The sequence below is a fragment of the Idiotropiscis lumnitzeri genome, chromosome 20 (assembly GCF_059441095.1).
Source record: "Idiotropiscis lumnitzeri isolate Australia: NSW breed Sydney's pygmy pipehorse chromosome 20, RoL_Ilum_1.0, whole genome shotgun sequence".
Classification (NCBI taxonomy): Eukaryota; Metazoa; Chordata; class Actinopteri; order Syngnathiformes; family Syngnathidae; genus Idiotropiscis; species Idiotropiscis lumnitzeri.
In genome coordinates this window covers 3,024,900-3,039,962 of record NC_142410.1, presented here as the reverse complement: position 1 = coordinate 3,039,962, position 15,063 = coordinate 3,024,900, and the positions used below count along the sequence as shown (strand labels likewise).

Below are 15,063 nucleotides of genomic sequence, written 5' to 3'. Positions count from 1 at the left end.
ATGAAGCTTTGACTTCATGAACCAGTTGTTGCGCTTTTTTTTTGTTTGTTTTTTTGCCTTGGTTTAAATAAAGGGCTTTAAGAAATGGCAAGTGTACTTTCAGCCCATTGTGAACAGTGTGCCATTGAGAGAAGGCAAAAAAATACAGCAACTGGTTCATGAAGCAAATTAGAAGCTTCATTTTCCCATCACTATTCAAAAGAGATGTTACCATGGGAAATTCAAACTTTCTGCAAAGTGAATTAATTTGTGCTCAAAAAGCATATTTGTTCTCAGTCACATATAAACACTTCTTAGATGTCAAACAAGTAGAAAGAAAAATTAACTACTGTATGATGAAACTAGACAAATGACATTTTTGCAGAGCAATATTGTCACCTAAAGCCAATCTATACATAATGCTGCAATTAAAGTTATGTAAAGCATTATTTTAACAGATGCTTCATAAACTAACTGGGTGCATGTGTGTATGTGTAAATGATTATTAATTGTTTATATAGTTAATACTATGCTGAGTAGACCAATCTTTGACTGCTGAACAATGAATTATAAGAGAACACTGAAAACAAGAACACTAACCGATACTCATGAAAGCAACAAGCTGCATGTCAAATCACACTTTCAAATTCTAGGAAGGTAAATTTGAATAAATGTTAAAGCTTTTGAAACAGTTTAAAGATTTTTTTTTTGGGGGGGGTCGGCCAAGACAAAAAAATTATTTAGGATTTAACAGCTTTATTACCCCACTATATGTCCGTTAAATTGTGTTTTGTTGTATCAAGACTTCGACCCAACATTCTACTCATGCAATGGAGTGCAACTAACCTGCTTCAAAAGAACCTGACATATTCTATTTGGAATTCGAACCAAACAATCCAAAAGGAAATTTGCCACTGTGCTGTAACATGCCATGTCCTCTTCAGCTCGAGACAGATCTAGAACACAAATTCAAATTCGAGCAATATAACAAGGCTGCATTTGCAAATATAATCCAACTGAGGCTTAAATGTTTCTCTGCTACCTTCTTTAGCCACAGCCGCAGCTAGAGAACTCTGAATATGATTAGCCAGGAGGGCCCTGGGAGCATTTGTGATCCCATCGGCGACAACAATGGACACGAGGTGGCCGGCTGTCCGCACGGGGTCAAGGGTCATAGCGGCATTGGAGAAATACTTGTCTCCTGTGTCTGAAGTGATCCTGAGCAGCAAACCTGGTGCCACCTCCAATGCAGCCAAGCCTGTATTTGCTGTTATTGGTCAAAATCGAAGATATAAACTCATTGTATCCTTGCATTGGTTACAGAAACAACCAATTTCCCAATTTCTGTACAAACACCTACCTGCATTTCTTTCAATAAAATCTTTGAGGGAGCCATGGAAAGGTTTGAATATCAGCTCCCATTGACTCCATTCACTTAAATCCTCTAACAGAGGACAAGAATGCAAACTGGCCAACGCCTGGACCTTTGACATCTCCCCAAGCCGCCCCACTTCTTCACACTTGTTTTCAACACTGGAAAAATCATTGGTAAGACTTGGTTGTTTGTCGGGGTTTGTGAGGGTTTGATTACTGGCAATTGCAGACAATGCAGAGAACTAACCTTAAAATGCCATGCCTGGCAAACAAAGCAGACTCATAAATAACCTGGCTCGGTCCTCCTCCACCAAGGTCTTCCTGGCATTGGACAAGTCTGGCCAGTGACTGTAGGGAGCCGTAGCCCAAATCCCGACTGTCCTTCACTCCATAATGGGACTGCAGTGCCAACTCAATGTGGTTCAGCTGATAAAATTGAAAGAACAACAATATGTTTCTACTTCAAAATATAGGACAGCGGGGTCCGCAGTTTGCACTTTGTTCTACCGTGACGACATACTTGAATTTGTACATCAAGCGCCCAAATTTATCACTAAACTATGTAAATGCAAAGTTTTGATTACTCTAGTCTAACCCTTAAATATAAAATAGTCAAAGTAAAAACGGTATGGCGATTATTGAGCGTGCCTTCTTGCGTAACATATTCTCACACAGCGCAAGTATGCATGTAAATAAGCAAGCATTCTTATGCCGTGAGATAACGTAGGCTTAAACTGCAAGCCGTTTGTAATCTCAAAATGATATCATAATAGAGAAGGGGCTTTGTTGCAATTTGATATTATTTTATGAAATGAGAACTCACTTCATCTTGCCCACCAGAAGTATTTTGCCCGCACTGCTTGATGAACTCAAATATGTCTTGCTTGGTGGGTCTGAAAAAACTTTGTGCACATTCCATGCCTCCGCTCCTCAGAATCAAAGTTGAACCAAGAACGTCCTGTAGCAGCTGCATTCAACATAACATATTTGTTTTTTTACAGACTGATACATCCAAGTTGGCATGTAAAAGACACACACAGATTGTTAATAGTGCACTTGGTACCTGAATGTGTTTAACCAAGAAGGTCAGGAAGCTACCTTGACCCAAGGAATGAAAGTCTTTGACCTTGAAGTGTTTAGTCAACTTCCCCTCTAAGTTGGCAATATCAGCCAAATGGACGGCTGAGTTCGTCGAGGATAGGCTATCTTCTAGATACTGCGTCACTTGGGCTGAAAAATTGATTCACAATTAAGGGACTTATGTGTGACAAAAATATATCTCATCCCATCCTTTACACATCTTGAATTGATACCTTCACTGGGATTTGATGTGGCAGGTCTGTCTTCCATTGGCTCTGTTTTTTTAGAGGTCTGGGGCGTTTTCTCCATGGCCACCTGGTCCTGTGGGATAGCTAATGAGCCACCACAGATTGACAACTGAAAGAGAGCTGTTGCCAGTCTGTCGCCTGACACTGCGGTTAGGAATTTCCGAACATGCTGCAATAAACAATTAAAATAACACACAATTAACTAAATGCATAAATACACCCATACAGTGTATGTGCGTGTCTGTGATGCCCAGAAAATACGGTCGCCCCTGACATGTGGATATAATGACTAACTAAAAACATCACAACTTGGACCAGAAGAACTTAGGGGCCTGAGACTTCTCCACTCTTACATAACTGGATGCGCCTATGATGAGCAGAATCCAGAGAGGAAGCCCCAGAACAGGGATGAAAGAAAGCACAGGGTCGGGGGCCGAAAATGTTTATGGATAAGGCCGGAGCTTCGAGGCCGGAAGGGGAGCGAGATAACGGCCGGAGAGCAGGGGACTGACCGTCAAAAAAGGGTCAAGTGCCCAGCTCTGACAAATATCTAAAGGATTCATTCATTCCTCAACAACTGTTCTAATTTCCTAACTGTGTTTTAAGCAATAAAAGTTCATACTTTTCAATGTCTCCTACCTACCCTTAGCATTGCAGGACTGAACACCTTTTCTGCATTTTTGAAGACTGCCAGCACCACTTCTGCTGCTGTCAAGTTGGCGTATTTTTTCCAGAGGTCCATGTTCCCCGTTGTATCTTTTACTGGCTCAAGGACACTCTTCTTTAACTTTATCAGATGCTCCCGGGTCTCCTCTTCCAGCTCTTTCTGAATGGTTTCTATGCTCTCATCCATTACATTATGCTCACAACGAACCACTTTATTTAATGTCTGAAGGAGAAAAAAAAGAGAATTTTGAGCCACATGCTATAACATTTATGATTAAATTCAAAAGAATGATAGCTACATCAAAAAATAAATAAATAAAAATAAATACTAAAACCTTACCGCTATAGACAGGCCAAGACTGTTTATCCTGATGCCCAGCTCGTAAGGAGAGTCACAGTTATAATGGTCAGCTAAATACTTCATAAACTCAGCCAGGTCTACCTTGGGCATGCCTGACTTTCTCCTATAATTGCGAAGTTGCTAGAAACAAGAAAACATGCAGAATGAGCACAAATAATCCATATAAAATGGTTCTCTTTAAAACTAAAACCACTTCAGTCATCAAAATGTCCATTTTCAGGCCACCTATCACCACCAAGGCACATATTTTTGCTGATTTATATTTTGCGTGTATTCAGTGTGTGTATTACTGGTACAGTAATCATTAAAGCCATTATAATTACGAAGTGAAATGTTTTTAAACTATTCAATTTCTACATGGCTTCCTCGCCAAGTAATGCACAACTTCACAAAAATGGAATGCAAACACGCTTATATGCTGAAAACAGTTTGATCAATTGAGTCACACCTTTAAGATGTCTACTGTCTCAATTTGGGGGATATCGTCATCCTTGGTGTTACTGTCAATCTTGAACATGCGGTGGATGATGGGGAGTTTGCAAAGAGGTCCCAGGTTCAGCTCTTCATAACGTTTCTTGTTCTTTAGACCAGCCAAAGCAAGTCCCAGCTCATACAGAGTACAGAGAGACACCTCTGCTTCAGTGGACTGACAGAAAAAGAAAAATACTTCAACACAAAGACAAAATGAGATTTGTGATTTGATACGACTGGCTACTAACCTGGATGTACATCGTTATCTCTCTGACCAAGTAGTGAAGGTCGTTCAGGGCCTGAATATTACGCAGATTTAGCATTTCTAATTGCTTTGAAGTAAGTTGCATTAAACTGCACGTCCTGGAGATCACCTGGAAAGAGTTATTGGGAATAATTTGTGATAAGCAAATTCACAATGGTACACAATATTGGGAGTCATTTTCACGACTCGACTTTACCTTTTCTTTGGTGACCAGCTCTCCCTCTCCTGCAAGGTCTCGTATCACATCCTCCATCAGACTGCTGATAATGTCAGGATCCAGATTTCTATTCCTCGTACCCTGGACTTCAATGTCCACCATAGCTTCTATAGCCCGCACATTATCTCTATGGACCTCTCTCAACTGAGCATTAAAAGCTTCTCTAAACATGCTAGCACTGCACTCTCTTCGAGCGGCGTCACTCGTTTTCCTCGTATTGGCTGCAGCGGCTTGCTGTAATGCTGAGGAAAGGACAGAAATTGTTTTTTTTTACTATAAATGAGCATATATTTTTGGAAATACAATCATATTTGTGGAGCTGTGGTTCCAGTACCAGGTGGAACAGGCAGGTTCTTGCGACAAGATGATTCCAAACTTTCATACATGGATAAGTAGAGTTGAGACGGAAGCTTTTCGACATAGTGATGAAAATAGCAAGCTTCCAGTAGATCCATGGGTGGTTTAGGTATCTGGTATTTTTCAGATACCTGAAACACATTAAGCACCTTTTAAATATTCAAGAAATAGAATTTAATAATTATACATATTAGATAATTATTAAATACACATGTTGGTGACGGTAATAAATTATGGGCTTGTGTGAGTGTGACAGAAAAAAATAGGAAGTTGAGATTACTGCTTAAAATAGTTGGCAGAGTGGTACTACGCAGCAGTAGTATCGCGTCCAACTATTTTCAGGATCAGCAAACCAGAATTTCTGTCTTGACAGAGGAATAACTGCACACAACCTGTCTCGTCTGACAGTGTGGAAGAAGTGAAGATTTTATTCTGAGGCTACAAAGGATAAAAGGGATGAAAGGGGCGGCACATCATAAGCATGCATGTGACAAAGTATTACATCATAAACATATACGTAACAAAGTAAGGACTTTGAGAGCACATCTTTAACACCCCCACTTGCTCTCACATTGTTATTTTGACCACTCTAAACATTGGGAAAAAGCTTGCATTTGAACATACCTGTTAGTTCCCAAATATGAACTTGGCAAATGTATTCAACTTAACTTTTCTTGCTGGTTTTGTCAAAACATCTGCCACCATGTGGTCGGTTGGACAGTATTCCAAACTTATTTTCCCATCATTAACAGTTGACCTGATAAAGTGGTACTTTATGTCAACATGTTTTCACCTTTGCCTTTTTACAGGGTTTTTCGCCAGTGCTATGGTGCCTTGATTATCCTCAAAGATAATTGGTCGCTCATATTGATATTTGTCAATATGGCCCAACAACTGTACTATGTACAAACATTCTTGCATTGTGGCAGCTAGAGCCATATACTCGGCCTCACATGTGGACAATGCAACGGTCGGTAGGTTGTTTCTTCGTCTTCCATGAAACAACAAGACCATTTTTGTTCAAGCTAATACAGTAACCTGTTGTGCTTCGTCTATCACTTGTGTCAGCTGCCCAATCAGCATCACTGTATGCTTGTAATCCCAAGTTTGTCATCACATTTAGTGAAGCAAAGTTCCTTGCCAGTTGTACCCTTTAAGTACCTTAAGACGCGTTTTACTGTAGACCATTGTTCTTCTGTTGGCGTAGCTAAATATTGGGATAACTTACTCACAACAAAACTCAAATCAGGTCTTGTGCACGTAGTTAAATAAGTTAAGCTACCCACAGCCTCTCTGTACTTCTTGACATCACAGATCTCTTCTGTGTTCCCAGTGTAGTCAAGTTTCTGTTCACATGGTGTCATTCCTGGTTTACAGTCGTGCATGTTGAATCTTTCCAGTAGTTTTTCAACATATTTTCCCTGTGTCATTTTTATACACTTGTTCAAAATCAATACCTAGGTATTGTTTCAGCTTTCCTAAGTCTTTCATCTTGAATTTTGCTGTCATCATTTCTTTCACGTTCATTAACACTTTTTCATTGCTTGCGGCAATAATCAAGTCATCAACCCATATTATCAAGATCACTTTGTCATTATTGTTCACTTTTGTATAAACACAATGGTCAGCTGGGTTTTGCACAAATTCGTTTTTGTCCAAATATTCATGCAGCATTTTGTTCCAATTTCTTCCGGATTGTTTTAGTCCGTAAAGTGACTTTTGTAACTTACACACCAATTTCTCTCCAGTGCTTGATTTGACTTCATAGCCTTCTGGCTGTTCCATGTAAATTTCAGTCAATTGGTACATTCAAGTATGCTGTTTTGACAACCATCTGATGTAGAATCAGGTTATCTTGTACTGCTATTTGCATTAGCACTCTAATGCTAGTCATGTTTGCGGTGGGTGAAAATGTCTCATCATAATCTACACCCATCTTTTGACTATACCCCTTTGCAACATAACGTGCTTTGTAATTCTCACATTCTTCAGTATTGCTTTTCAGCGCATACACCCATCTACCCCCCACTGCTTTCTTACCTCTAGGTAAGTTAGTCAGGGTAAACGTGTTGTTGTCTTTTAGCGACTGCATCTCATCATCCATTGCATCACGCCATTGTCTTGCATTGGCTGAGGTTATGGCTTCGCTGTATGTTACAGGTATGTTACACATTAACCGGTAACAGTAGTCAACACTGGTGAAAGTCTGATCATCAAATTCTTCACCACTTACATATTCGTACCAATATTTTGGTTTCTTTCTCTCTCTGGAAGGGTATCGTCTTTGTTGAGTTTCATCAGTCTGTTTTTGGTCACTCACTTCAGGTGCCATTTCTTTTTGTTCTGTTTCATCGTTTTGTGACTGGCTGTCCACATCAGGTGTCATTTTGGGTTCATGACCCTGAGTGACATTTGGGCTCACACTTATGGTTGGTCCAGATTGGTTTGCCCTTGGTTTGTTCTGTACCAGATCGTCATCATCACTAGTGAAAGTTTGTGTTTCTTGCTCTGCTACAGCTTTTGCTACAAACTTCACTAATCTGTGTTTTTGCACTTTTTCACTGTCTGGATAGAACACCAGATAGGCAGGGCTGTTTTTGTCATACCCAACAAATATTCCCTCCTCACACTTGGAGTCTAGTTTCTTTCTGTTCTGTATGTAAGCAAAACATTTAGAACCAAACTTTTGCATCCTGGAGAGGTTAGGTCGTTTCCCCGTTAGCATTTGATAAGCTGTCTGTTTTATTCTATTGTTGAAACATCTGTTTCTCACAATAGCTGCTGTCTGGACTGCATAGGTCCATAACATCTTAGGTAATCCACTCTCAATTAGCATGCATCTCGCCATGTCAAATAATGTGCGCCAATTACGTTCAGCTGTGCCATTTTGGTGTGGCGAATATGGCGCCGATGTTTCATGCTTGATGCTATTTTTAGTCAGCAAATTTTGATAGTTTTTACTTAGAAACTCTGTCCCATTGTCAGATCTGATGCATTTGACTTTGCCGTATGGGGCTGAGTCTGCCAAGAATTTCTCAGTTGCTAGTACTGTGTCACTCTTGTGTTTCATGAAATACACAAATATCGCACCGGAGTAATCGTCTGTAAATGACAATGCAAAACGATGTCCGTCAATTGATTCAGGATCAATTGGTCCGGCTATGTCTGTGTGGATCATGTCGAGTACATTTTTAGCTCTGGGTATCAGGTTCTCTATTTCTAGTTTGAATAAACTTTCCCTGTGTTAAAGATGTGCTCTCAAAGTCCTTACTTTGTTACGTATATGTTTATGATGTAATACTTTGTCACATGCATGCTTATGATGTGCCGCCCCTTTCATCCCTTTTATCCTTTGTAGCCTCAGAATAAAATCTTCACTTCTTCCACACTGTCAGACGAGACGGGTTGTGTGCAGTTATTCCTCTGTCAATACAGAAATTCTGGTTTGCTGATCCTGAAAATAGTTGGACGCGATACTACTGCTGCGTAGTACCACTCTGCCAACATGTCAGAGCTTCATTTTTATTTTAAACGTCAACAGTGAGGTGTGCTTTGACTTCCATGGCATAATGTTTTTTGCTAGTCACAGACTCAAAGTAGCACCTGAAAGCAGGCAAAGTAAAACGTTAACAGTCACCTAGCGCCTGATTTTGTGGTTTATGCTAATTCCTGTTTGGAGTGGCACAACTCTACATTCAAGCCATGCGATTCTAACCTAAACTTTTAAACTTCCAAGTCTTTTGTATGATGGCAAGGACTCACAGGGGGTTAATAGTTGTAAAAAGCAAGCACTCCTGGTGCTTGATAGGATCTGTGCTATCCAACCTGTCCAGCTTGAACAATCTATATCTCATTATGTCCTTCTTCATCAACGTGAGATGCAAATTCCCTTATCAACGCTGATTTTACCGCTGCTTTTAATCGCACATCCTCGGACTGTCTGCGCGATCAGTTTAGCTTCGTAAACGAATGATCAGTCACGTGACGTCGGGAGGCTATCGTACGGGTGTGTGATTGTTCCGCGGATTGACTGACAAATAAATGGCAGAATAATGTGGAATTTAACGTGTGAATTTAATGCCTTTCGATAGGCCCTGTGGCATTAAGTTATAGACCCCGGGCCTTTTCATGATTTGGAGCAGCGGCGAAGTGAACTGATAGATAGTTCGAAAAGTGTCCGAAAAATATCCAACTACTAAGACATCTGATGAAGCCTTCCTTTGCACTCATTATATATACAGCCAATCAGAGCACAGAATCGCATGTGGGTTGGTGAACTCATGTCAAGAATGTAAAGTGGTTGACAGAGAAATCAATCGTTTTTTTTCTTTTATGATAGGCGCTTGACTGGTAAGCCAGTTGACAAAGGCGGGCATGCCTGCAATAGCAATTGACTCACCTCTACAATCCTTTTGTACAGATGCTGTTGGACCGATTCTTCAGTGAGCTCAGATCCAGTGGAGAGAGTTTTATCAGGAATCGGCTGCGCTGGTGAAGCCATTTCAGAAGGTGCCCCTGTTGCTGATATTCCGGCTCCATGTGGATCTTGATGCAGGTAGATCTTGTGGATCACGAGGTCCCCTATCACTACTAGATCGTTGTTTAAGATTGCTACCAGCTCAGCAATAGTGTTGAAGCCCAAAGTGCCCAATTTGAGTTTATGGTTGAATTTCAGGTTATAGTATGTTAACAGATTCTTCATAAGAATCCCGTCCGGATATTCTGTCATCATGGTCACTATATTTGCCGCCACCTTCACCGTCTTTTTTCCCCCTTTTATTTTGGCGGATTCACAAGCCGCACCCATAGTTATAGCGCTAGCACTAGCACTAGTACCTGCAGCTTCAGTTTCAACACTCCAGTTGTTGCATTTGTAGTGCTTGTGAAACACCCTATTTCCCTCTACAACCAAGTCCTTATTCAGACAGGCTACCAGAGCAGCAATGGACTTAAATCCCAGGTTGGATAATGACAGGTTGCGATGGTATGTCTTATTATAGTACATACTAAGTTTTTTGATGGGGATCCCCACTGGATGCTGCTTCACCAAGGCCACAATGTCTTCAAGAACCGTCTCCATCTTGATTAGGTCTGCCAAGTGGAAAAAACACATCAGCATTCCATAATTAACACCACAAGTAACAAAAAAAAAACTCCAGTGGCAACTTGAAGGTCGTACAATTCGCACAATCAATTCACCGCCACTCAAAATTTTATGAGAATATGAAAGATGTTTTTATTTACAGCAGTTACCATGGAATGATTTTGAGATCGGGAGTACCCAAACAAAGAGATGGCCTTAACAATTATATTATGCTTCGACGCATAACAGCATATTCTTGTTTAGACGGACTGGGGCAAGGCGTACTCTTAAATCATTGTCTTCTGGAATTTCAGTCCGTCACATAGTTGTATTACATCAGGCATCACGCTTTGAGCACGAGACTGGAAATTTTCTTGATTAACTGCAAGGTAAAATAAACTCGTATGGGATGCTTTAAAAAAAAGCACAACACCACAGCCCTGATGTGTCACAATATTACATACTCAGTGGACTGCCAATGCGCAACTGACTCAGCAACTGCATAGTTCCAAACGTCTTTATTTATGGAATTAATGACTACAGATTAATAATGGGATGCTATAAAAACCGCTACAAAATATCCCTGGTTATCTCAATACCTTTTGGCGATAACATGTTTTCCTCACCACATTTTTATCTTTTTTCTTACTTGTGACTTTGCACTGCCCGGTGTGTGTTTGAGTGTGTATGGGAATAATGTTATTCAATCAATCAACAAATAATGTGTCAGGTTTAAATGCCCTGACGCCGTTTGGGAGAGCTTAGTTTGGTGACTGATCGCCAGGAGGAAGCAAGCATGGTTGTTCATTTTTACCGGCCGGCCGGGAGAGAGGCCAAGAGCAGACCCGCGTCTTGCTCAGTTCAGCTCCGCGCACCCTCAAGCCTCTCATCCCTGCCGCCTCTGCTTTTATTAGAGCTTGACTCAAAATTTAACTGACAATGGGGGTCTGTCTCCAGGAAACCATCACTAACAACTAATCACCAGGAGACAGGAGATTAACTGACAATGAAGGTCTGTTTTAGAAATGTAGAAATGTAAGTGTGTGTGTGCGTGTGCTAAAGCAAAAATGTAAGTGTGTGTGTGTGTGTGTGTGCAATCATTAATGATACAAGTAGTGTATAAAAACATGATTAGAAATACACAAACTGATTACATAAAGTTACTTGAGGTTAATGTGATCTTCATCTTATCTTACATAATGTAATATAACAAATAATGTTCCCATTCATGCCATTCTCGCAACAAACAAAGGAAGTTTGTAAAATTGGATGCCTTCATTCAGTAGTTTTTATTCATTCAGTAGTTTTTATTCATTCAGTAGTTTTTATCATTACAGCGTTTCCCCCTCTGTATAATGGACAGGCATTAGGAGTGTTTCCTTACACTTACATACGTTTATACTGTGTATATTTGCATGCTTTTTATGAAAGTCTGCTGCTAATGTTATACATTAACGGCTACATTACGCCGCCGACTCTGTGTGATCTATATCTTTGCTGCTGTAACACTGCAAATTTCCCCATTGTGGGACTAATAAAGGACATCTTTATCTTTATCTTTACCGGAGAAATGAACTAGCTTGGCACTAGCTAGGACGAGGCAAGTACAACACAACAGGGATGGATTTAAAATGGGACCAAGCAAAAAACAAAAACACCTGGGTTCTGCAGATGCCCAGGGTGCGGCAAGGAATCCTGAATGTTAAAGTAAGTTATTTGAAACGAAAAGGGAAAGCCTTTGCATATGTTTGCACCCTGTGTGCCGTGAAGGCTAACCTCTAATACATTTTCACGATAATTTTGTATTGTCCTTTGGACAATGTATGGTATCGGCCCACAGGCATACAGAAGCATTTTTTTTCCTTTTAATTCCTTTTGGGTTTTTTTTTTCATAAATCTCTAATATTCATCATAAACACTGTGAAATATTCAATATCAATTTTACATCTTAAACGGAGTAAGGTGGGAGAAAGAAATCCAGAGGAAAATACAAAATATGAAAAAATATTGGACAAACAAAAAGAGAGGGAAAAAATTGGCAATTTTTGTGGATCTTCGAATTTGTGGGTTCCGACCTGCTAATATGCATTAGTTGACTGTAGTTTTAAGATGTAATATCACCAATCACCAATAGATGGCAGAAATGTCTCAGTTGCACTTACACTGGGTCTTATACGGCCCTATATTACACCGTGAGTAGGCCTAATATTTTTCGCGGGCGGATTTGTAACGATATGCACAACCAACGTAGTATCTCAATTAGGCCTGTCACAATAATTTTCTCCGGGCGGTACGTTTTCCCAGAAACTATTACCTCAATGTCTGATAGCGATCCTCACCGCTACACAAAAAGTTGAAAAGCTGGACTTTGAAAAAATCCAGCACGCCCGTACATGACCTTAGTGAGGATATGCAGTGCAGAGATTGATAGATGGATGGATAGACACACTGAAAAACTCAGAGCACAAAAGTGAAATGAAGACATGGTTTCTAGTCGACGGGGTGTTGTAGATATTAATGTCGCCTACAGTCAAAAAACTAAGGCCAATCCTCATCCAAATAAATGTGCACATCTACTCATTCCCACTTCAGTCTCTTTAAATGTCTCGACTGGTGCTTTACACCGCGCACATCGTCACTGTGATAGGCAAAGAAGCAGTGCTGTCCCAGCCTACATGTATGAAGCTATTCTGGTGCATCTGCACACTTGCACATTTCCTCATTCTCATATAAATCAGCTACGGAGAGGTAAATATTTTGATACGTTGAAGTTGTCATAGGTAGGGATGTCCACATGAACTTCGGCGGCAACTGATCACCGTTTTTGGATGTTATAAGTTATAAAAGTTGAATGATTTTGAATGGGTGGTTTGTAATCGGTCTCTTTAGTGACTTCCAACGAGTCATGAGGAAGCAGAAGGGGGGGTGTGGCCATATTCCTCATTAAAAGTAGGCGTTTTTTCAAGTCGTCACTTATTTCCCAATGTCACCAACATGAATAGATAAAAAAAGAAAATCAAAAATAATTTCCGTTTTCTGATCAAAAAATATACAAACTGAGCTTGTTAGTGAAAATGGGCCATCTCAGCTTCATAATTCCTTTGACATAAGATTTAATCTTTTTTTAATCAATTTAGCTTTGCTTCTAAGCAAGAAAATACTGTTTGCTGCTATATACAATTGAATTTAAGAAATAAAAATTAATGATTGTAAAATAATTAAAACAAATTGTTGATTATATTATCATAGTTTTAGTTTTAGTAGGACCAAAAAAATTAGTATGGCCATCCCTGGTCTAGAGTCCTGGTAATTACAGATATTGTACCAAACCAAAACTCAACAATCAAAAGGTGTAACACTTTCCGTCATCAAAGTTACCAAATGTGTCTTACCTTTTTCTTCTTCTGTATGTCACGATCTCCTTTAACCACTGACACTGAGCCAGAAAGTCCCTTGGTTTAGCTTATAAAGCCCTCCTCCCCCATGCTGTTTGGTTTCGAGCTCTGCAGCCAGACAGAAATGAAACTGAAAGTAAGAGGCTTGTTTTGTTCAAGTGTACTTGTTTCCTACTCACTCGCATGTGGAGTATGTGTTAAATAAGCCATTAATTTTTCTGAATATATACACATTCACACATACACACACACATATCTATCTATCTATCTCTGTCGCTCTCTCTCTCTCAGATAGATAGATATACACAGTATACAGTATATTACACATATATTAACATCTTTAACTTCAGTGGATGTAAACGCACGCACGCATGTACACACACTTGGAAATACAAAACTCTTTATTCCAAAATGACTTCAGGGAATATAAGTGAAGAGGACAACAGATAACAAAATGGAAAATAAAACAATATAAAAGGAGGAAACTAGGTCTTGCTTAAAATTGAGAAGAGATACGGTTTCTCTTTCCTGCCCTCCCCTTACTAAGTCCTTGCTGTGTCAGACATCATGTGATCTGTAAATGAAACTTACTGGCGCCTAGTGAAACGAAACATGAACTACAATTAATTCCTGTACTTGATTGCGTAGGAGTCATGTCTTTCAGCACCCAAATGTAACAAAATGTTGAATATAAGATAAAACATACAACACAATATTTGTATTAAGTTCATTTTGTCTTTTTCTTATTTATATTTTGAAGAAGGCGAAAGACTCGCCGAAACATGTCAGGTAAAAATTAACCTAAAATGAAATTGTCTGCTATAAATGAATCAGTCAAATATATACAACACATTAAAAACAATACAAATATAAAGTCAAACAATAATGAAATAAAAAACTTAAACTGTACTTTCCTAATAAAATGAGCAGAAAAAGCTCTCATCGCATTGGCAGGCTTAAAGGAAGTCCAGTCTTTCATTCATACCACCAGGGGTGGGCAATTAATTGTTCAAGGGGGGCCACATAAGAAACTGGAACGGTCATTGAGGGCCAAGGCAACCTACTAATTACTGAATGTATTTACATAAACATTAAGTTGTCTTTGTTTTAATTAACTGCTACACACGTAGATGTTTTTAGAATTTAAAAAATATACCAAAAATTGGACAAAATGTTAGTAGTCATGAAAATGACATTTTATATATATATATATATATATATATATATATATATATATATATATATATATATATAGTCATCCATCCATCATCTGTACTGCTTCTCCTCACTAGGGTCACGGGGGGTGCTGGAGCCTATCCCTGCTATCTTCGGGCAGTAGGCGGGGGACACCCTGAACTGGTTGCCAGCCAATTGCAGGGCACACAGAGACAAACAACCATCCGCACTCACACTCATGCCTAGGGGCAATTTACAGTGTTCAATCGGCCTGCCATGCATGTTTTTGGAATGTGGGAGGAAACCGGAGTACCCGGAGGAAACCCACGCAGGCACGGGGAGAACATGCAAACTCCACACAGGATGGCCGGAGCTGGGATTGAACCCACGC

General features: G+C 39.7%; 1 protein-coding gene and 1 long non-coding RNA gene across 5 annotated transcripts in view; one reads left to right on the top strand and one right to left on the bottom strand.

Moving 5' to 3' along the window:
• LOC148317122 (uncharacterized) overlaps positions 1 to 15,063 on the bottom strand; it is a 47,401-nt gene that overhangs the window by 31,321 nt on the left and 1,017 nt on the right. Inside the window, exons 3-17 of one of the 4 annotated variants that reach the window (XM_088285352.1) lie at positions 13,494 to 13,604; positions 9,418 to 10,109; positions 4,996 to 5,149; positions 4,641 to 4,903; positions 4,428 to 4,553; positions 4,157 to 4,354; positions 3,688 to 3,828; positions 3,325 to 3,570; positions 2,667 to 2,850; positions 2,417 to 2,583; positions 2,177 to 2,320; positions 1,601 to 1,779; positions 1,340 to 1,512; positions 1,022 to 1,246; positions 826 to 935 (exon numbers count right to left, since the gene is read on the bottom strand). In XM_088285352.1, coding sequence (XP_088141478.1) covers positions 826 to 935; positions 1,022 to 1,246; positions 1,340 to 1,512; positions 1,601 to 1,779; positions 2,177 to 2,320; positions 2,417 to 2,583; positions 2,667 to 2,850; positions 3,325 to 3,570; positions 3,688 to 3,828; positions 4,157 to 4,354; positions 4,428 to 4,553; positions 4,641 to 4,903; positions 4,996 to 5,149; positions 9,418 to 10,098 — 2,991 coding nt within the window. In that variant the 5' untranslated portion in view covers positions 10,099 to 10,109; positions 13,494 to 13,604. Of the gene's footprint in view, positions 1 to 825; positions 936 to 1,021; positions 1,247 to 1,339; positions 1,513 to 1,600; positions 1,780 to 2,176; positions 2,321 to 2,416; positions 2,584 to 2,666; positions 2,851 to 3,324; positions 3,571 to 3,687; positions 3,829 to 4,156; positions 4,355 to 4,427; positions 4,554 to 4,640; positions 4,904 to 4,995; positions 5,150 to 9,417; positions 10,112 to 13,493; positions 13,605 to 15,063 lie in introns of those variants that run through there. The other 3 variants (XM_088285353.1, XM_088285354.1, XM_088285355.1) reach the window with 3 other exon arrangements.
• LOC148317119 (uncharacterized) overlaps positions 8,413 to 15,063 on the top strand; it is a 29,337-nt gene continuing 22,686 nt past the window's right edge. Inside the window, exons 1-2 of the long non-coding RNA XR_015840091.1 lie at positions 8,413 to 8,525; positions 9,439 to 9,573. This is a non-coding gene — a long non-coding RNA (uncharacterized LOC148317119). The remainder of the gene's footprint in view (positions 8,526 to 9,438; positions 9,574 to 15,063) is intronic.